Here is a 22,023-nt window from a genome sequence, read left to right on the forward strand (position 1 = left end):
CATCGCGCCGACTCACAGGAGGCTTTTGAACGCCACCGCGTTCAGGCGTGCGTATGAGCGGACGATGCTCCGAGACAGTGATAGCACGAGAACGCGCGTGCTGTCCATATTTGTGAGGTTTTGTAGTACTGTATAAGTGTAAGCGAACAGTAATATCATATCGTAGCTTCATGCAATTCGAGTTCATCGTTTGAGAACTTAGCACCGCTTGCACTCGGGCTTTAAGAGCAAGAGGATCAACCCCATTAGCGGCTACGACAGCTGTGTACTCAGCTTCTACAGCCAAATACGAAATGCTCCTAGTTCTCAAGCACGACGCGGTAGCGCACACGCCCCTCGCGCACCATGTCCAGTCCTTCGTTCACCTTCGACATTGGCAACTTCTGGATAATCGGTCGCACGTTCTTCTTCGACGCCAGCTCCAACATGTCCTTGATGTCCTGGATGCTGCCGATGCAGCTACCACGTACGCGCACTGCGCGCGGCACGATGAAGAACGGGCTGAACTTGACATCGTCGTTGGGGAGGCCGACCATGATAAAGGTGCCGCGCTTGCGGACGAGGCTCAGGTACAGATTGTACGGCATGTTGTTGGCGTCAGCGGTCAGCACCAAGTAGTCGATGGAGTTGGCCGCCTTCTTCTGGTCCGCCTCATCGCTCAGGTTGTAGAACTCCTCTGCACCGAGTGCGCTGATTTCTTGCTCCTTGTTTGCAGAGCGAGAGAAAGCGATCGGAATGGCGCCGAGCGCGCGAATGAACTGGATGGCGAGGTGTCCCAAGCCACCAATACCGACCACACCAACACGGTCGCCGGCCTTCACACCTTCCTGCTTCAGCGGCGTGAAGACGGTAGCGCCGGCGCACATGAGCGGGGCGGCGACGTCGGACGGGATGTTCTCCGGCAACTTGAAGGCGTAGTTGTTATCCACGCGCACGTAGTCTGCGTAGCCGCCGTACGACGGAGAGCCGTCCGGATACGTCGACGCATACGTGTACACGGCGTGGTCGCACACTGCGTCCTCACTGTCAGCACAGTCGCTGCAAGGCTTCTCGGGGTTCTTGTTCAGGCACGCCCAGACTTAAGCGCCGACGGCTACGCGGTCGCCAACCTTGAGCGTCTTCACGTCCGAGCCGGCCAGGGTCACTTCGCCAACGATCTCATGACCAACGACGCATGGGTAGGCGGCGGGGCCCCAACCGCCTTCCATCGGATAAATGTCAGAGCCGCAGATGCCGGAGTGGGAGATTTTAATCTCCACGTCCTCGGGTCCGAGTGGTCGCGACTGGTACTGCCAGGGCTTGACTTCTCCCTTGGCGTCGAAGGCGGCGTAGGCGTTCACGGTTCGCGGAGCGGTGGACATCGCGTTGGGCTTGCACAGGCAAGTAGGTAGGTGACTACGAGGTGGAGAGGAAATCCAGAAATGAGCTGGGAGTGCGGCAACGTGAAGAGACCTGTCCAAGCTGCATTATGACCAGCATACATGTAGTTAGATGTCAGCATCACCACTAAGTTAGGCGATTACGGGGAGTACGCCATTCACGCAGTCTCCCCGTAAACTTCGTATCCCCATAATCGCTATCAGCCAGCGAATGTCTCAGGACTACTGTACTGCAGGTTGTCAGCTATGCGTGGACCCCCGCCCAAGGCAGGCATAGCATTGTGTGGATTAAGTCTCCGTAGGCGAGGATGCCGCATAGCGCGCCTTGGGCGTAGCGGCCGTAACCACAACAAATACAAATACAAAGCATTGTGCGAATTCGGACGATTGCACGAAACTAACCACTTTGTAGTGAGACCTACCTAAGCACTACTAACACCCGCAGACATGTGCACTTACTGGGTGTATGATTTCGCCATAAGCTTACATGCAGAAAGTTAAGCTGTGGGCAGTCACTTCGTAGAAATGTACTTTGAAGTACGACTTCAGATCGGCCCTAGCGCTTGGAGCGAGTTCTCGATAAGATTTCCTTGTGCGTGCACAGATAAATCTCCCCTCCATCGCCACGAACTTCCGGTGAAAAATTCATGTAAAATGGGCGCAGATACTCCAATGACTTCATTTTCGATTTTTCCCAAGATGAATCCCATTTTGTCTACACTGGTTGCTCTGGTCGGTCTTCTGGCCATTTGCTGTGGTTATGCTGTGGCGGATGCGGTGCCGGCTGACCCCAACGCAATGGCGTCGCCGTCCGGAGAAGGCCCTACTGGTGACTTTCAAAACGCTGGAGGGAACGTGAACGCAACGGTTGCAGGCAACAATGTGCTGGTCACTCGGAGTAACATCATCATCGTCACCGATCAAGACAAGCGGGGCGTGGTAGACTTTATCAAGAAATTGGTACTTAGGAGCAACGCTTCCGAGGACGAAGACCCAGTAGCGACCCAGATTATCGCCCTTCTAAACCCTCGCAATACCACGACGGACCTTGCTGCGAAAATGATGCCGAATATCAAGAGCGCCATCCGTAGCCGAAACAAGCCTGCACAACTGCACCAGATCATCGTGAAGCTGACCGAGATGTCGCCAAAGTTCAAAGCGAGCGACCCCGATAACCGCGGCGAGTAGCAAGATGTCGGTACCCCATAGTTTTGGTGCGCAGAACGGTGCTCCTCAACGAGATTAATCCACCAAGCAGAGACACTGCTGATTTTTCATAACTAATAATGAAAAGGAAGTGGACCTATGTCCTGGAAATGATGTTTACTCGTCAATTCACGGAGCTTGTTGCTTGGCCTGTTCTGTGCTTCATCGGAGCTGGCAAACGTAACGCATCGCGTTGTCCGACCCAGGAATACCGTGCGAGATGGATGTGTTTCGTGAGTTGATGCAAAGGGAATGACACTGTAAGATATCGCGTTTTGGTGGTCGAATGACCCTAGTTGAAGTGCATAGAAATAGAAATACACATAAATCGTCCGATCCTAAGGTCTAGCCTCTAGACTCTAGATGATCAACAAAATGTGTGCCGCTACCCGCATCGATTGACTGCTGTAGCGGACCTATATGCGGCACGTTCACGTCGAGCTTGACCACGATAGCTATCACAGTGCCGTGGCCCTCAGTGCCCACGCGCGAAGCCTACGAGTACGAGTAGAGGAGGCCACGACAGCAACTCGCTTGCTGCTGCTCGTCCGTGTACTCCGTCTCACTCGCTCCTAGATGTTGCTGTGGTGACCGCAGCTGTACATGTCGAGCAAGTCCGTGCAGTTTACCACTTCGACGCTCCGTTTACCACTTCGGCCACAGAAAGTTGTCTGCGATGAACTCTATCGCCCCGGTTGCTGTTGCGCGCCAAGAGGCACCTTTACGAGTGCCTCTAATGGCTGCAGCTGGGGACCCTCGCCACCGTGTGGCTCACTACACCCCGTACCTACGTACACTATGCTTGATATCCATCCACTGAGCAACCAACCGACCGACCGACCGACTGTCGCTACGATCTATGCGCGATGTCTGCTTCGTCGCACCTGCGCGCTCTACATGTAGTGGCCTAATAACTAGCTTCATCTTGGGGGAACTACGAGTCGAACCGCTACGTTATCATGTCGTCAAAATGCGTGCCGTCATTGCAACTAGACTAAACCACCGTCCGGCGATCGTCGCGTACTGCATTATTTGGTGGGCCCTTCCTTCCTCCGGAGTATCTGTCGGTTTGCCTGCCTGCCTGTCTAAGCTGCGTACTGCTGGCCAAGAAGGCCTAGTGCAAAGCCGTGGTCTGTCGTGGTGTCGAGTTCGGGCTTGAAAACGTGGCTCACTTCATCTCACGAAAATGGGTTTTCCATCAGCGCGCGCACTGGACGAGGAGCGTCCCCTGGTAGTCGTCCACCTCCATGCAGATGCAGCAGGGCTCGTGCGGCGCGTCGGACGAGGGCGCGGCGGCGGGAGGCATGGGGAGCAGCGCGGTCGGTCCATAGTACTGGAGCTACGGTACATGCACATATCTGCGGTGCGGTTGGCTGGTTCGTGTGATGCGTGGTTGGGACGGACCGACACAGGTCCACTCAGACGACCTCCCGAGCTAGGAAATCTCACAAATAGTATGTGCACGGAACCACATGCACTTCATGTTTGTGAGCTTTTTTGTAGTATATAAGTGTAAGTGAACAGTAATATCATATCGTAGCTTCATGCAATTCGAGTTCATCGTTTGGAAGCGGCACCATACCTTCAAATCGTCTCCGTGGTTGTGTTCCGCATCGATCAGTTGCCGAATCGTCAACGACAATAAAAGACTGGTACACTCTAATGGTATTGCCATCCAAAACGGCGTGTGCAGTCACTGAAGTGTACTGCAGTGCCACAGTGCTTGAGCGTATACATCGCGCCGACTCGAAGGAGGCTTTGAACGCCACCGCGTTCAGGCGTGCGTATGAGCGGACGATGCTCCGAGACAGTGATAGCACGAGAACGCGCGTGCTGTCCATATTTGTGAGGTTTTGTAGTACTGTATAAGTGTAAGCGAACAGTAATATCATATCGTAGCTTCATGCAATTCGAGTTCATCGTTTGAGAACTTAGCACCGCTTGCACTCGGCCTTTAAGAGCAAGAGGATCAACCCCATCAGCGGCTACGACAGCTGTGTACTCAGCTTCTACAGCCAAATACGAAATGCTCCTAGTTCTCAAGCACGACGCGGTAGCGCACACGCCCCTCGCGCACCATGTCCAGTCCTTCGTTCACCTTCGACATTGGCAACTTCTGGATAATCGGTCGCACGTTCTTCTTCGACGCCAGCTCCAACATGTCCTTGATGTCCTGGATGCTGCCGATGCAGCTACCACGTACGCGCACTGCGCGCGGCACGATGAAGAACGGGCTGAACTTGACATCGTCGTTGGGGAGGCCGACCATGATAAAGGTGCCGCGCTTGCGGACGAGGCTCAGGTACAGATTGTACGGCATGTTGTTGGCGTCAGCGGTCAGCACCAAGTAGTCGATGGAGTTGGCCGCCTTCTTCTGGTCCGCCTCATCGCTCAGGTTGTAGAACTCCTCTGCACCGAGTGCGCTGATTTCTTGCTCCTTGTTTGCAGAGCGAGAGAAAGCGATCGGAATGGCGCCGAGCGCGCGAATGAACTGGATGGCGAGGTGTCCCAAGCCACCAATACCGACCACACCAACACGGTCGCCGGCCTTCACACCTTCCTGCTTCAGCGGCGTGAAGACGGTAGCGCCGGCGCACATGAGCGGGGCGGCGACGTCGGACGGGATGTTCTCCGGCAACTTGAAGGCGTAGTTGTTATCCACGCGCACGTAGTCTGCGTAGCCGCCGTACGACGGAGAGCCGTCCGGATACGTCGACGCATACGTGTACACGGCGTGGTCGCACACTGCGTCCTCACTGTCAGCACAGTCGCTGCAAGGCTTCTCGGGGTTCTTGTTCAGGCACGCCCAGACTTAAGCGCCGACGGCTACGCGGTCGCCAACCTTGAGCGTCTTCACGTCCGAGCCGGCCAGGGTCACTTCGCCAACGATCTCATGACCAACGACGCATGGGTAGGCGGCGGGGCCCCAACCGCCTTCCATCGGATAAATGTCAGAGCCGCAGATGCCGGAGTGGGAGATTTTAATCTCCACGTCCTCGGGTCCGAGTGGTCGCGACTGGTACTGCCAGGGCTTGACTTCTCCCTTGGCGTCGAAGGCGGCGTAGGCGTTCACGGTTCGCGGAGCGGTGGACATCGCGTTGGGCTTGCACAGGCAAGTAGGTAGGTGACTACGAGGTGGAGAGGAAATCCAGAAATGAGCTGGGAGTGCGGCAACGTGAAGAGACCTGTCCAAGCTGCATTATGACCAGCATACATGTAGTTAGATGTCAGCATCACCACTAAGTTAGGCGATTACGGGGAGTACGCCATTCACGCAGTCTCCCCGTAAACTTCGTATCCCCATAATCGCTATCAGCCAGCGAATGTCTCAGGACTACTGTACTGCAGGTTGTCAGCTATGCGTGGACCCCCGCCCAAGGCAGGCATAGCATTGTGTGGATTAAGTCTCCGTAGGCGAGGATGCCGCATAGCGCGCCTTGGGCGTAGCGGCCGTAACCACAACAAATACAAATACAAAGCACTGTGCGAATTCGGACGATTGCACGAAACTAACCACTTTGTAGTGAGACCTACCTAAGCACTACTAACACCCGCAGACATGTGCACTTACTGGGTGTATGATTTCGCCATAAGCTTACATGCAGAAAGTTAAGCTGTGGGCAGTCACTTCGTAGAAATGTACTTTGAAGTACGACTTCAGATCGGCCCTAGCGCTTGGAGCGAGTTCTCGATAAGATTTCCTTGTGCGTGCACAGATAAATCTCCCCTCCATCGCCACGAACTTCCGGTGAAAAATTCATGTAAAATGGGCGCAGATACTCCAATGACTTCATTTTCGATTTTTCCCAAGATGAATCCCATTTTGTCTACACTGGTTGCTCTGGTCGGTCTTCTGGCCATTTGCTGTGGTTATGCTGTGGCGGATGCGGTGCCGGCTGACCCCAACGCAATGGCGTCGCCGTCCGGAGAAGGCCCTACTGGTGACTTTCAAAACGCTGGAGGGAACGTGAACGCAACGGTTGCAGGCAACAATGTGCTGGTCACTCGGAGTAACATCATCATCGTCACCGATCAAGACAAGCGGGGCGTGGTAGACTTTATCAAGAAATTGGTACTTAGGAGCAACGCTTCCGAGGACGAAGACCCAGTAGCGACCCAGATTATCGCCCTTCTAAACCCTCGCAATACCACGACGGACCTTGCTGCGAAAATGATGCCGAATATCAAGAGCGCCATCCGTAGCCGAAACAAGCCTGCACAACTGCACCAGATCATCGTGAAGCTGACCGAGATGTCGCCAAAGTTCAAAGCGAGCGACCCCGATAACCGCGGCGAGTAGCAAGATGTCGGTACCCCATAGTTTTGGTGCGCAGAACGGTGCTCCTCAACGAGATTAATCCACCAAGCAGAGACACTGCTGATTTTTCATAACTAATAATGAAAAGGAAGTGGACCTATGTCCTGGAAATGATGTTTACTCGTCAATTCACGGAGCTTGTTGCTTGGCCTGTTCTGTGCTTCATCGGAGCTGGCAAACGTAACGCATCGCGTTGTCCGACCCAGGAATACCGTGCGAGATGGATGTGTTTCGTGAGTTGATGCAAAGTGGACGACACTGTAAGATATCGCGTTTTGGTGGTCGAACGACCCTGGTTGAAGTGCATAGAAATAGAAATACACATAAATCGTCCGATCCTAAGGTCTAGCCTCTAGACTCTAGATGATCAACAAAATGTGTGCCGCTACCCGCATCGATTGACTGCTGTAGCGGACCTATATGCGGCACGTTCACGTCGAGCTTGACCACGATAGCTATCACAGTGCCGTGGCCCTCAGTGCCCACGCGCGAAGCCTACGAGTACGAGTAGAGGAGGCCACGACAGCAACTCGCTTGCTGCTGCTCGTCCGTGTACTCCGTCTCACTCGCTCCTAGATGTTGCTGTGGTGACCGCAGCTGTACATGTCGAGCAAGTCCGTGCAGTTTACCACTTCGACGCTCCGTTTACCACTTCGGCCACAGAAAGTTGTCTGCGATGAACTCTATCGCCCCGGTTGCTGTTGCGCGCCAAGAGGCACCTTTACGAGTGCCTCTAATGGCTGCAGCTGGGGACCCTCGCCACCGTGTGGCTCACTACACCCCGTACCTACGTACACTATGCTTGATATCCATCCACTGAGCAACCAACCGACCGACCGACCGACTGTCGCTACTATCTATGCGCGATGTCTGCTTCGTCGCACCTGCGCGCTCTACATGTAGTGGCCTAATAACTAGCTTCATCTTGGGGGAACTACGAGTCGAACCGCTACGTTATCATGTCGTCAAAATGCGTGCCGTCATTGCAACTAGACTAAACCACCGTCCGGCGATCGTCGCGTACTGCATTATTTGGTGGGCCCTTCCTTCCTCCGGAGTATCTGTCGGTTTGCCTGCCTGCCTGTCTAAGCTGCGTACTGCTGGCCAAGAAGGCCTAGTGCAAAGCCGTGGTCTGTCGTGGTGTCGAGTTCGGGCTTGAAAACGTGGCTCACTTCATCTCACGAAAATGGGTTTTCCATCAGCGCGCGCACTGGACGAGGAGCGTCCCCTGGTAGTCGTCCACCTCCATGCAGATGCAGCAGGGCTCGTGCGGCGCGTCGGACGAGGGCGCGGCGGCGGGAGGCATGGGGAGCAGCGCGGTCGGTCCATAGTACTGGAGCTACGGTACATGCACATATCTGCGGTGCGGTTGGCTGGTTCGTGTGATGCGTGGTTGGGACGGACCGACACAGGTCCACTCAGACGACCTCCCGAGCTAGGAAATCTCACAAATAGTATGTGCACGGAACCACATGCACTTCATGTTTGTGAGCTTTTTTGTAGTATATAAGTGTAAGTGAACAGTAATATCATATCGTAGCTTCATGCAATTCGAGTTCATCGTTTGGAAGCGGCACCATACCTTCAAATCGTCTCCGTGGTTGTGTTCCGCATCGATCAGTTGCCGAATCGTCAACGACAATAAAAGACTGGTACACTCTAATGGTATTGCCATCCAAAACGGCGTGTGCAGTCACTGAAGTGTACTGCAGTGCCACAGTGCTTGAGCGTATACATCGCGCCGACTCGAAGGAGGCTTTGAACGCCACCGCGTTCAGGCGTGCGTATGAGCGGACGATGCTCCGAGACAGTGATAGCACGAGAACGCGCGTGCTGTCCATATTTGTGAGGTTTTGTAGTACTGTATAAGTGTAAGCGAACAGTAATATCATATCGTAGCTTCATGCAATTCGAGTTCATCGTTTGAGAACTTAGCACCGCTTGCACTCGGGCTTTAAGAGCAAGAGGATCAACCCCATTAGCGGCTACGACAGCTGTGTACTCAGCTTCTACAGCCAAATACGAAATGCTCCTAGTTCTCAAGCACGACGCGGTAGCGCACACGCCCCTCGCGCACCATGTCCAGTCCTTCGTTCACCTTCGACATTGGCAACTTCTGGATAATCGGTCGCACGTTCTTCTTCGACGCCAGCTCCAACATGTCCTTGATGTCCTGGATGCTGCCGATGCAGCTACCACGTACGCGCACTGCGCGCGGCACGATGAAGAACGGGCTGAACTTGACATCGTCGTTGGGGAGGCCGACCATGATAAAGGTGCCGCGCTTGCGGACGAGGCTCAGGTACAGATTGTACGGCATGTTGTTGGCGTCAGCGGTCAGCACCAAGTAGTCGATGGAGTTGGCCGCCTTCTTCTGGTCCGCCTCATCGCTCAGGTTGTAGAACTCCTCTGCACCGAGTGCGCTGATTTCTTGCTCCTTGTTTGCAGAGCGAGAGAAAGCGATCGGAATGGCGCCGAGCGCGCGAATGAACTGGATGGCGAGGTGTCCCAAGCCACCAATACCGACCACACCAACACGGTCGCCGGCCTTCACACCTTCCTGCTTCAGCGGCGTGAAGACGGTAGCGCCGGCGCACATGAGCGGGGCGGCGACGTCGGACGGGATAACTTGAAGGCGTAGTTGTTATCCACGCGCACGTAGTCTGCGTAGCCGCCGTACGACGGAGAGCCGTCCGGATACGTCGACGCATACGTGTACACGGCGTGGTCGCACACTGCATCCTCACTGTCAGCACAGTCGCTGCAAGGCTTCTCGGGGTTCTTGTTCAGGCACGCCCAGACTTAAGCGGCGACGGCTACGCGGTCGCCAACCTTGAGCGTCTTCACGTCCGAGCCGGCCAGGGTCACTTCGCCAACGATCTCATGACCAACGACGCATGGGTAGGCGGCGGGGCCCCAACCGCCTTCCATCGGATAAATGTCAGAGCCGCAGATGCCGGAGTGGGAGATTTTAATCTCCACGTCCTCGGGTCCGAGTGGTCGCGACTGGTACTGCCAGGGCTTGACTTCTCCCTTGGCGTCGAAGGCGGCGTAGGCGTTCACGGTTCGCGGAGCGGTGGACATCGCGTTGGGCTTGCACAGGCAAGTAGGTAGGTGACTACGAGGTGGAGAGGAAATCCAGAAATGAGCTGGGAGTGCGGCAACGTGAAGAGACCTGTCCTAGCTGCATTATGACCAGCATACATGTAGTTAGATGTCAGCATCACCACTAAGTTAGGCGATTACGGGGAGTACGCCATTCACGCAGTCTCCCCGTAAACTTCGTATCACCATAATCGCTATCAGCCAGCGAATGTCTCAGGACTACTGTACTGCAGGTTGTCAGCTATGCGTGGACCCCCGCCCAAGGCAGGCATAGCATTGTGTGGATTAAGTCTCCGTAGGCGAGGATGCCGCATAGCGCGCCTTGGGCGTAGCGGCCGTAACCACAACAAATACAAATACAAAGCATTGTGCGAATTCGGACGATCGCACGAAACTAACCACTTTGTAGTGAGACCTACCTAAGCACTACTAACACCCGCAGACATGTGCACTTACTGGGTGTATGATTTCGCCATAAGCTTACATGCAGAAAGTTAAGCTGTGGGCAGTCACTTCGTAGAAATGTACTTTGAAGTACGACTTCAGATCGGCCCTAGCGCTTGGAGCGAGTTCTCGATAAGATTTCCTTGTGCGTGCACAGATAAATCTCCCCTCCATCGCCACGAACTTCCGGTGAAAAATTCATGTAAAATGGGCGCAGATACTCCAATGACTTCATTTTCGATTTTTCCCAAGATGAATCCCATTTTGTCTACTCTGGTTGCTCTGGTCGGTCTTCTGGCCATTTGCTGTGGTTATGCTGTGGCGGATGCGGTGCCGGCTGACCCCAACGCAATGGCGTCGCCGTCCGGAGAAGGCCCTACTGGTGACTTTCAAAACGCTGGAGGGAACGTGAACGCAACGGTTGCAGGCAACAATGTGCTGGTCACTCGGAGTAACATCATCATCGTCACCGATCAAGACAAGCGGGGCGTGGTAGACTTTATCAAGAAATTGGTACTTAGGAGCAACGCTTCCGAGGACGAAGACCCAGTAGCGACCCAGATTATCGCCCTTCTAAACCCTCGCAATACCACGACGGACCTTGCTGCGAAAATGATGCCGAATATCAAGAGCGCCATCCGTAGCCGAAACAAGCCTGCACAACTGCACCAGATCATCGTGAAGCTGACCGAGATGTCGCCAAAGTTCAAAGCGAGCGACCCCGATAACCGCGGCGAGTAGCAAGATGTCGGTACCCCATAGTTTTGGTGCGCAGAACGGTGCTCCTCAACGAGATTAATCCACCAAGCAGAGACACTGCTGATTTTTCATAACTAATAATGAAAAGGAAGTGGACCTATGTCCTGGAAATGATGTTTACTCGTCAATTCACGGAGCTTGTTGCTTGGCCTGTTCTGTGCTTCATCGGAGCTGGCAAACGTAACGCATCGCGTTGTCCGACCCAGGAATACCGTGCGAGATGGATGTGTTTCGTGAGTTGATGCAAAGTGGACGACACTGTAAGATATCGCGTTTTGGTGGTCGACGACCCTAGTTGAAGTGCATAGAAATAGAAATACACATAAATCGTCCGATCCTAAGGTCTAGCCTCTAGACTCTAGATGATCAACAAAATGTGTGCCGCTACCCGCATCGATTGACTGCTGTAGCGGACCTATATGCGGCACGTTCACGTCGAGCTTGACCACGATAGCTATCACAGTGCCGTGGCCCTCAGTGCCCACGCGCGAAGCCTACGAGTACGAGTAGAGGAGGCCACGACAGCAACTCGCTTGCTGCTGCTCGTCCGTGTACTCCGTCTCACTCGCTCCTAGATGTTGCTGTGGTGACCGCAGCTGTACATGTCGAGCAAGTCCGTGCAGTTTACCACTTCGACGCTCCGTTTACCACTTCGGCCACAGAAAGTTGTCTGCGATGAACTCTATCGCCCCGGTTGCTGTTGCGCGCCAAGAGGCACCTTTACGAGTGCCTCTAATGGCTGCAGATGGGGACCCTCGCCACCGTGTGGTTCACTACACCCCGTACCTACGTACGCTATGCTTGATATCCATCCGCTGAGCAACCAACCGACCGACCGACTGTCGCTACGATCTATGCGCGATGTCTGCTTCGTCGCACCTGCGCGCTCTACATGTAGTGGCCTAATAACTAGCTTCATCTTGGGGGAACTACGAGTCGAAACGCTACGTTATCATGTCGTCAAAATGCGTGCCGTCATTGCAACTAGACTAAACCACCGTCCGGCGATCGTCGCGTACTGCATTATTTGGTGGGCCCTTCCTTCCTCCGGAGTATCTGTCGGTTTGCCTGCCTGCCTGTGTACCTACCATCGTGCGTCCTACCCGCATGCCGAAGCGCCAGCAACGTTTACCACGGACGACTTACCACGATCAGCTGACTCCCTAGTTGGCAGCCACTACAGAGCTGCTGTTTGTGTTGCGGTAGAGCTAGCTGCAGACGCACGTTTATTCATGCTCGCCTGTACAGACACGCGCGCAGCTCTGCTGAGCGAGCTCATTCTCCAATTCCAAGCGTCCCGACCAAGGAATACCGCCACCGGCAACCGAACAAGGTTAATCGAACCAACTCCACGACTACGATCAAGATGATGATGAGCAAGACGATCTGCGCGCTCTGTGTGGTGGCTGTGACGTTCTCCGCTGACGCGGTGGAGGCGTCGACGGAGGCGGCCCAGACGTTCGGGTGGCTGCTACCCAAGAGCCACGGCACGTACGGCGGCTACGGCGGCGCATCTACGAGAAGCGATGCGTACGGTGGCGCGGCGACCGCGGGAACCAACAACTACGGCTATGGAGGCGCTGCAGCAACGAAGCCAATCAGCTACGGGGGTGCTCCGGTGGTCGGGAACGGATATGGCGGCCTGGGAGCGGGGACTGGTGCTTGGCTAAACGCACTCGGTGGGCTCAGGGCAGGCGCTGGTCTCACCGCGAACGCCGGTCTAAACGCGAACGCGGGCCTCAAGGCCAACGCTGGGTTGAACGCGGGCGCTGGCTTGAATGCCGGTGCAGGATTGAATGCTGGCACCGGGCTCACTGCTGGTGCAGGATTGAACGCTGGCGCCGGGCTCACGGCCGGTGCCGGTCTCAACGCTGGCGCAGGGCTAAACGCGGGGGTCGGACTCAACGCGGGAGCAGGTTTGAATGCCAACGCAGGTCTCCGTGCCGGTGCCGGTCTCAGTGCAGCCGCAGGTCTTAACGCTGGTGCAAGTCTGAATGCTGGCGCCGGTCTGAATGCTGGAGCAGGCCTCGCCGCGGGCGCAGGGCTGAACGCGCACGCTGGCCTCAGCGCTGGCGCAGGCCTGAACGCCGGTGCCGGAGTGAAAGCGGGCGCTGGTGTCAATGCTGGTGCGGGTCTCAACGCTGGTGCAGGACTCGCCGGAGCCAAGGGTGAAGTCGCGGGCAACAAGGATGGTTACGGGAAGGTGGCAGCTACGGCCATCCCGGCCGCCACACCGAACGCGATTGCCACGGATGCCTCGCAGACGGCTGCGCAAACGGCCACCAAGACCAAGACCAACGCCTACCGCCACCTCCGCGCGTAAGCGACACCGACGCTGGCAATGAGCAACCGATTCGCAACCCGCAGACCCTGCAGCCGGCCCAGTGTGAATCTTTGCTCACCGCACCTCTCGGACTATGCGCCGAGACTTTTGACCCCGCAGACACGAATTGTGTCACTCACTACGTTTGTTTTTCACATCGAGAGTGTAGTATTGTTCCAGTTGACTGTCAAGAAAAGAAAGTAAATATCATGGTCACAACGCCGTATGGTGTTTTGCTGTTTGTCGTGTAGTCAATAGAGTCCGACCGACGCTTATTTGGTACCGACCAACTCGGTGGTCGGATATCAAGTTGAAGTGCATAGAAATAGAAATGCACATAAACCATGCGATTCTAAGATATAGCTGATCAACTATTGCCGCTTGCAAGTACTTTGTCCTCTAAAATAGACCTCTAAAATAGTCCACGCCTGTCTCTTACTAAGTGGACACGAGATAGGCGAGGGCTGTTTTAGCTTTGTGCTTTGGTGAAGGCCGCTTTTAGGCCCAGAAACTCGGTTTGGCCCGTCTAGAATGGCATTCCTGCGTTTCCAAGCCGCAGAAAAGCGTTTTGGTCGGGAAAACAGAGCCCCAAGCTTGCATGTTAGACCGGTACTGGCGATATATATAAATCAGACCTAGGTCTTAATTAAGAGCTGGCTGGATTAAAATCGAGATTATTGACGAGATAATAAGCATGCGTTGGCCAAAATATCTGCATACAGCAATAACAGCTAAATAATGCTAACAGCATAGCATCAAATGTGGCCCGCTACCTGCGCCGATTGACTGCTGGCTAGCGAACCTGTATGCAACAAGCACAGTTGCCCTAGAAAGTTAAGCTGTGGGCAGTCACTTCGTAGATTTTGCTGTGGTGGCCGCAGCTGCACATGTCGAGCAAGTCCGTGCAGTTTACCACTTCGACGCTCCGTTTACCACTTCGGCCACAGAAAGTTGTCTGCGATGAACTCTATCGCCCCGGTTGCTGTTGCGCGCCAAGAGGCACCTTTACGAGTGCCTCTAATGGCTGCAGATGGGGACCCTCGCCACCGTGTGGTTCACTACACCCCGTACCTACGTACGCTATGCTTGATATCCATCCGCTGAGCAACCAACCGACCGACCGACTGTCGCTACGATCTATGCGCGATGTCTGCTTCGTCGCACCTGCGCGCTCTACATGTAGTGGCCTAATAATTAGCTTCATCTTGGGGGAACTACGAGTCGAAACGCTACGTTATCATGTCGTCAAAATGCGTGCCGTCATTGCAACTAGACTAAACCACCGTCCGGCGATCGTCGCGTACTGCATTATTTGGTGGGCCCTTCCTTCCTCCGGAGTATCTGTCGGTTTGCCTGCCTGCCTGTGTACCTACCATCGTGCGTCCTACCCGCATGCCGAAGCGCCAGCAACGTTTACCACGGACGACTTACCACGACCAGCTGACTCCCTAGTTGGCAGCCACTACAGAGCTGCTGTTTGTGTTGCGGTAGAGCTAGCTGCAGACGCACGTTTATTCATGCTCGCCTGTACAGACACGCGCGCAGCTCTGCTGAGCGAGCTCATTCTCCAATTCCAAGCGTCCCGACCAAGGAATACCGCCACCGGCAACCGAATAAGGTTAATCGAACCAACTCCACGACTACGATCAAGATGATGATGAGCAAGACGATCTGCGCGCTCTGTGTGGTGGCTGTGACGTTCTCCGCTGACGCGGTGGAGGCGTCGACGGAGGCGGCCCAGACGTTCGGGTGGCTGCTACCCAAGAGCCACGGCACGTACGGCGGCTACGGCGGCGCATCTACGAGAAGCGATGCGTACGGTGGCGCGGCGACCGCGGGAACCAACAACTACGGCTATGGCGGCGCTGCAGCAACGAAGCCAATCAGCTACGGGGGTGCTCCGGTGGTCGGGAACGGATATGGCGGCCTGGGAGCGGGGACTGGTGCTTGGCTAAACGCACTCGGTGGGCTCAGGGCAGGCGCTGGTCTCACCGCGAACGCCGGTCTAAACGCGAACGCGGGCCTCAAGGCCAACGCTGGGTTGAACGCGGGCGCTGGCTTGAATGCCGGTGCAGGATTGAATGCTGGCACCGGGCTCACTGCTGGTGCAGGATTGAACGCTGGCGCCGGGCTCACGGCCGGTGCCGGTCTCAACGCTGGCGCAGGGCTAAACGCGGGGGTCGGACTCAACGCGGGAGCAGGTTTGAATGCCAACGCAGGTCTCCGTGCCGGTGCCGGTCTCAGTGCAGCCGCAGGTCTTAACGCTGGTGCAAGTCTGAATGCTGGCGCCGGTCTGAATGCTGGAGCAGGCCTCGCCGCGGGCGCAGGGCTGAACGCGCACGCTGGCCTCAGCGCTGGCGCAGGCCTGAACGCCGGTGCCGGAGTGAAAGCGGGCGCTGGTGTCAATGCTGGTGCGGGTCTCAACGCTGGTGCAGGACTCGCCGGAGCCAAGGGTGAAGTCGCGGGCAACAAGGATGGTTACGGGAAGGTGGCAGCTACGGCCATCCCGGCCGCCACACCGAACGCGATTGCCACGGATGCCTCGCAGACGGCTGCGCAAACGGCCACCAAGACCAAGACCAACGCCTACCGCCACCTCCGCGCGTAAGCGACACCGACGCTGGCAATGAGCAACCGATTCGCAACCCGCAGACCCTGCAGCCGGCCCAGTGTGAATCTTTGCTCACCGCACCTCTCGGACTATGCGCCGAGACTTTTGACCCCGCAGACACGAATTGTGTCACTCACTACGTTTGTTTTTCACATCGAGAGTGTAGTATTGTTCCAGTTGACTGTCAAGAAAAGAAAGTAAATATCATGGTCACAACGCCGTATGGTGTTTTGCTGTTTGTCGTGTAGTCAATAGAGTCCGACCGACGCTTATTTGGTACCGACCAACTCGGTGGTCGGATATCAAGTTGAAGTGCATAGAAATAGAAATGCACATAAACCATGCGATTCTAAGATATAGCTGATCAACTATTGCCGCTTGCAAGTACTTTGTCCTCTAAAATAGACCTCTAAAATAGTCCACGCCTGTCTCTTACTAAGTGGACACGAGATAGGCGAGGGCTGTTTTAGCTTTGTGCTTTGGTGAAGGCCGCTTTTAGGCCCAGAAACTCGGTTTGGCCCGTCTAGAATGGCATTCCTGCGTTTCCAAGCCGCAGAAAAGCGTTTTGGTCGGGAAAACAGAGCCCCAAGCTTGCATGTTAGACCGGTACTGGCGATATATATAAATCAGACCTAGGTCTTAATTAAGAGCTGGCTGGATTAAAATCGAGATTATTGACGAGATAATAAGCATGCGTTGGCAAAAATATCTGCATACAGCAATAACAGCTAAATAATGCTAACAGCATAGCATCAAATGTGGCCCGCTACCTGCGCCGATTGACTGCTGGCTAGCGAACCTGTATGCAACAAGCACAGTTGCCCTAGAAAGTTAAGCTGTGGGCAGTCACTTCGTAGATTTTGCTGTGGTGGCCGCAGCTGCACATGTCGAGCAAGTCCGTGCAGTTTACCACTTCGACGCTCCGTTTACCACTTCGGCCACAGAAAGTTGTCTGCGATGAACTCTATCGCCCCGGTTGCTGTTGCGCGCCAAGAGGCACCTTTACGAGTGCCTCTAATGGCTGCAGATGGGGACCCTCGCCACCGTGTGGTTCACTACACCCCGTACCTACGTACGCTATGCTTGATATCCATCCGCTGAGCAACCAACCGACCGACCGACTGTCGCTACGATCTATGCGCGATGTCTGCTTCGTCGCACCTGCGCGCTCTACATGTAGTGGCCTAATAATTAGCTTCATCTTGGGGGAACTACGAGTCGAAACGCTACGTTATCATGTCGTCAAAATGCGTGCCGTCATTGCAACTAGACTAAACCACCGTCCGGCGATCGTCGCGTACTGCATTATTTGGTGGGCCCTTCCTTCCTCCGGAGTATCTGTCGGTTTGCCTGCCTGCCTGTGTACCTACCATCGTGCGTCCTACCCGCATGCCGAAGCGCCAGCAACGTTTACCACGGACGACTTACCACGACCAGCTGACTCCCTAGTTGGCAGCCACTACAGAGCTGCTGTTTGTGTTGCGGTAGAGCTAGCTGCAGACGCACGTTTATTCATGCTCGCCTGTACAGACACGCGCGCAGCTCTGCTGAGCGAGCTCATTCTCCAATTCCAAGCGTCCCGACCAAGGAATACCGCCACCGGCAACCGAATAAGGTTAATCGAACCAACTCCACGACTACGATCAAGATGATGATGAGCAAGACGATCTGCGCGCTCTGTGTGGTGGCTGTGACGTTCTCCGCTGACGCGGTGGAGGCGTCGACGGAGGCGGCCCAGACGTTCGGGTGGCTGCTACCCAAGAGCCACGGCACGTACGGCGGCTACGGCGGCGCATCTACGAGAAGCGATGCGTACGGTGGCGCGGCGACCGCGGGAACCAACAACTACGGCTATGGCGGCGCTGCAGCAACGAAGCCAATCAGCTACGGGGGTGCTCCGGTGGTCGGGAACGGATATGGCGGCCTGGGAGCGGGGACTGGTGCTTGGCTAAACGCACTCGGTGGGCTCAGGGCAGGCGCTGGTCTCACCGCGAACGCCGGTCTAAACGCGAACGCGGGCCTCAAGGCCAACGCTGGGTTGAACGCGGGCGCTGGCTTGAATGCCGGTGCAGGATTGAATGCTGGCACCGGGCTCACTGCTGGTGCAGGATTGAACGCTGGCGCCGGGCTCACGGCCGGTGCCGGTCTCAACGCTGGCGCAGGGCTAAACGCGGGGGTCGGACTCAACGCGGGAGCAGGTTTGAATGCCAACGCAGGTCTCCGTGCCGGTGCCGGTCTCAGTGCAGCCGCAGGTCTTAACGCTGGTGCAAGTCTGAATGCTGGCGCCGGTCTGAATGCTGGAGCAGGCCTCGCCGCGGGCGCAGGGCTGAACGCGCACGCTGGCCTCAGCGCTGGCGCAGGCCTGAACGCCGGTGCCGGAGTGAAAGCGGGCGCTGGTGTCAATGCTGGTGCGGGTCTCAACGCTGGTGCAGGACTCGCCGGAGCCAAGGGTGAAGTCGCGGGCAACAAGGATGGTTACGGGAAGGTGGCAGCTACGGCCATCCCGGCCGCCACACCGAACGCGATTGCCACGGATGCCTCGCAGACGGCTGCGCAAACGGCCACCAAGACCAAGACCAACGCCTACCGCCACCTCCGCGCGTAAGCGACACCGACGCTGGCAATGAGCAACCGATTCGCAACCCGCAGACCCTGCAGCCGGCCCAGTGTGAATCTTTGCTCACCGCACCTCTCGGACTATGCGCCGAGACTTTTGACCCCGCAGACACGAATTGTGTCACTCACTACGTTTGTTTTTCACATCGAGAGTGTAGTATTGTTCCAGTTGACTGTCAAGAAAAGAAAGTAAATATCATGGTCACAACGCCGTATGGTGTTTTGCTGTTTGTCGTGTAGTCAATAGAGTCCGACCGACGCTTATTTGGTACCGACCAACTCGGTGGTCGGATATCAAGTTGAAGTGCATAGAAATAGAAATGCACATAAACCATGCGATTCTAAGATATAGCTGATCAACTATTGCCGCTTGCAAGTACTTTGTCCTCTAAAATAGACCTCTAAAATAGTCCACGCCTGTCTCTTACTAAGTGGACACGAGATAGGCGAGGGCTGTTTTAGCTTTGTGCTTTGGTGAAGGCCGCTTTTAGGCCCAGAAACTCGGTTTGGCCCGTCTAGAATGGCATTCCTGCGTTTCCAAGCCGCAGAAAAGCGTTTTGGTCGGGAAAACAGAGCCCCAAGCTTGCATGTTAGACCGGTACTGGCGATATATATAAATCAGACCTAGGTCTTAATTAAGAGCTGGCTGGATTAAAATCGAGATTATTGACGAGATAATAAGCATGCGTTGGCCAAAATATCTGCATACAGCAATAACAGCTAAATAATGCTAACAGCATAGCATCAAATGTGGCCCGCTACCTGCGCCGATTGACTGCTGGCTAGCGAACCTGTATGCAACAAGCACAGTTGCCCTAGAAAGTTTAGCTGTGGGCAGTCACTTCGTAGAAATGTACTTTGAAGTACGACGTCAGATCGGCCCTAGCGCTTGGAGCGAGTTCCCGATAACATTTCCTTGTGCGTGCACAGATAAATCTCCCCTCCATCGCCACAAACTTCCGGTGAACGAGAGCTATGCGAAGGTTGGGATAGCTAAAGGATTTTGTGTGAGGTAATGCCACGCGACAATTCTGGGAAAATTACGAAAAACAACAATTCACGTAGCTGTGGGTGCGTTCAATCCTCGTAATATATTTATTTTAGGGTCTGGCGATAGTGATAGGGCGGCAGCGTGCTGTAAAAAAAACGAAGCCTTAACATCCTGGCCGAGCTCGTGCAATTTAGGCACTGACCGGTAACGCCAGCGAGAATTCAGCGCGTTGTAGACAAGGTCTATGTTTTCACAAGGTTGCTGCGCATTGTCTGAGAGACCATTATTCTACTAGTATTTGTTTTATCCTGAAAGTGCAAGTTCCGCATTGGTTGTTCTCAGACAGATAGTTTAGAAGAAAGACTCTCAGACGCAGTATGCCGATGTGTCACAATCGAAAACTATACTGTTCGAAGTAAGTAAAGTGAACGCGTGTGCTTCTAGTTGGCGTTAGTATAGAACCCGTTATATACTTTAGTGTCCGGTACAGTAGTTGCCGACAACTTGTGCAACTGCGCGTTGGGGGTTAAGCCACAACTCTATGGACGGTTCTAGTAGTCGAATGCAGGCAGATGCTGCGGCTGCAAAGCAGGCGCAGAAGATGCCTGTGGATAGCGGTTTTGCCAGCACAAGGTTTGATATGACACACTATTCGAGTCAACAAGCGCGGTTAGTGGACAATAACTACGGCGATCTACTGCGCCTGCTTCGCAGCCGCAGCATCTGGCCGGTAATACAGGATAGTTCAGTGAGAAATGATGCAGTCCTGTTTACTTTTAAAAACTTGCAAACAATTATTTTGCTCTTCAGAAGTTTTTGCACTCTCGCTAATTGCGATTTCGATGTCTCCTGAACGTTACCTGTAACTGGGAATACATTTGAAACAATTGGCGGGAACCCGGGTACCCATCGGGACCCCGGTTCCCCCAAAACTACCGGTACCCATATATGACCGAATGTATTGAAGAGTTGGTCTACGACCTGCGTTGAACGTAGCTTAAGCTCAGAAGAGAAACGGAAGGTGAATTCGTCTCCGCTCTCGTCCTGTGTCTCTCCATGAAAATCCACACGCTTGCCTGGTACAGCGGTAGAGTGCTTTCCGGTCATATGGCTAACCTCCTGCTCATGTAAGGTGGACTTGGGCATGGTAAGGTACGTTATTCGGGCCTATTCAGTACTGGTGACAGATTTGCGGGTAGTTTTTCGTCGACAGCACCTGGGTTTGATGGTCTAGCTTGCCCCAACGCTACCAATATGGGGGCCAAAACTTAAATACATAATTCGCGATTTGGTCGGTATCATTCGCGGGAACCCGGGTTCCCGCCAATTGTTTCATTTCGTGACGAACTAAGGGTTGTGAGGCTGGTACTTGTAAGCCAGCAAGCTGGTCTCCTAGGATACATGCTCCAGCTAGATGAAGCAGCTATGAGCAGATAGTATTTCAAACACGCACCGTTATGGATCAATCAGGAACCGGACGATGTCATCCGATACTTTTGCTTCGCTCAGAGAGCATGTCTGTGTTTTCAAGGTAATATAGTTAGTTTAAATTACTTGCTCTTGTACTGTAGATGGACGAGCTGCCACACGCTGTCACACCAGATCGGCAAATAGTTTTCATATATGCTGTCGCTTGAGAGGCCGACCGTCGGCCTAACGGCTACACGATTAGCTGACGTTCCTTGAGTTGACGATGTCGGCGTCGGCACTAGTTCCGGTGTCGGCTCGCAGCTGCTGGGGCACATATCGGTGAGCTGCGGCAACAAGCGTAAGCTAAGAACATCGCTTATCAGCGACGTGGTGCCGAAGACCGGCGAGCAGCGCTGATCTCGGCAACGATTCCTCGCAGCACTCGTGTGCAAATGCGACGAAATACGGAATTTTCGAAATGCTCCCCAGCACTCTCGAGACTTGAGATTGATGCTCTTTCGTAAGACGATACTGGTCCCTAGAGAGCATACCGTAAGACAAAGCGTCTTACGTTTTGCAATTAACGCATTTTGATTACATCTTGATTTTAGTATACCAGTGGCTACATTGTATTTTGTCACTCAAAACGTAAGACAGTTTGTCGGACACCAGTTTGCGCCATATTATTGATCAAAAGCTCTACTTGACGTGCAGAGCTGCATGTGCATGCTCGGGCCCACTCAACCACGACAGCGGTGCGGATGCAGGCTGTGTTGGTGGCACCTTTGTTCGCCAAGACGACGCAGTTGCATGGCGCGTAGGTCCGTCGACAACAGGATGATATTCTGGCTGCAGCCACGG

The 22,023-nt window shown here is 54.5% G+C and overlaps 7 protein-coding genes across 7 annotated transcripts; 4 read left to right on the forward strand and 3 right to left on the reverse strand.

The window, feature by feature from the left end:
• Nucleotides 1-299: 299 nt before the first annotated feature.
• On the reverse strand, nt 300-1,361 carry PHYSODRAFT_325872 (hypothetical protein; the record flags this gene model as incomplete). Its single annotated transcript, XM_009521792.1, has 2 exons — nt 300-1,058; nt 1,110-1,361. 2 exons carry the CDS (start codon nt 1,359-1,361, stop codon nt 300-302), a joined length of 1,011 nt encoding a protein of 336 aa, XP_009520087.1.
• Nucleotides 1,362-2,078: 717 nt separating this feature from the next.
• Nucleotides 2,079-2,567, forward strand: PHYSODRAFT_325873 (hypothetical protein; the record flags this gene model as incomplete). The annotated part of the gene is made up of 1 exon (XM_009521793.1): nt 2,079-2,567. One exon carries the CDS (start codon nt 2,079-2,081, stop codon nt 2,565-2,567), a length of 489 nt encoding a protein of 162 aa, XP_009520088.1.
• A 2,050-nt stretch (nt 2,568-4,617) lies between these two features.
• PHYSODRAFT_257013 (hypothetical protein) lies at nt 4,618-9,987 on the reverse strand (the record flags this gene model as incomplete). The annotated part of the gene is made up of 2 exons (XM_009521794.1): nt 4,618-5,376; nt 9,724-9,987. The coding sequence occupies 2 exons, from the start codon at nt 9,985-9,987 to the stop codon at nt 4,618-4,620; spliced, it is 1,023 nt and encodes a 340-aa protein (XP_009520089.1).
• Nucleotides 9,988-10,704: 717 nt separating this feature from the next.
• Nucleotides 10,705-11,193, forward strand: PHYSODRAFT_482392 (hypothetical protein; the record flags this gene model as incomplete). Its single annotated transcript, XM_009521795.1, has 1 exon — nt 10,705-11,193. One exon carries the CDS (start codon nt 10,705-10,707, stop codon nt 11,191-11,193), a length of 489 nt encoding a protein of 162 aa, XP_009520090.1.
• A 1,384-nt stretch (nt 11,194-12,577) lies between these two features.
• PHYSODRAFT_325878 (hypothetical protein) lies at nt 12,578-13,534 on the forward strand (the record flags this gene model as incomplete). The annotated part of the gene is made up of 1 exon (XM_009521796.1): nt 12,578-13,534. The coding sequence occupies one exon, from the start codon at nt 12,578-12,580 to the stop codon at nt 13,532-13,534; it is 957 nt and encodes a 318-aa protein (XP_009520091.1).
• A 1,651-nt stretch (nt 13,535-15,185) lies between these two features.
• On the forward strand, nt 15,186-16,142 carry PHYSODRAFT_256946 (hypothetical protein; the record flags this gene model as incomplete). The annotated part of the gene is made up of 1 exon (XM_009521797.1): nt 15,186-16,142. The coding sequence occupies one exon, from the start codon at nt 15,186-15,188 to the stop codon at nt 16,140-16,142; it is 957 nt and encodes a 318-aa protein (XP_009520092.1).
• Nucleotides 16,143-18,166: 2,024 nt separating this feature from the next.
• On the reverse strand, nt 18,167-18,522 carry PHYSODRAFT_247203 (hypothetical protein; the record flags this gene model as incomplete). Its single annotated transcript, XM_009521798.1, has 2 exons — nt 18,167-18,309; nt 18,334-18,522. Coding segments are annotated over 2 exons (332 nt in total), but the record flags the coding sequence as incomplete, so codon positions are not given.
• Nucleotides 18,523-22,023: the final 3,501 nt, after the last annotated feature.

Source organism: Phytophthora sojae, assembly GCF_000149755.1.
Source record: "Phytophthora sojae unplaced genomic scaffold PHYSOscaffold_2, whole genome shotgun sequence".
NCBI classification, from domain to species: Eukaryota; Oomycota; class Peronosporomycetes; order Peronosporales; family Peronosporaceae; genus Phytophthora; species Phytophthora sojae.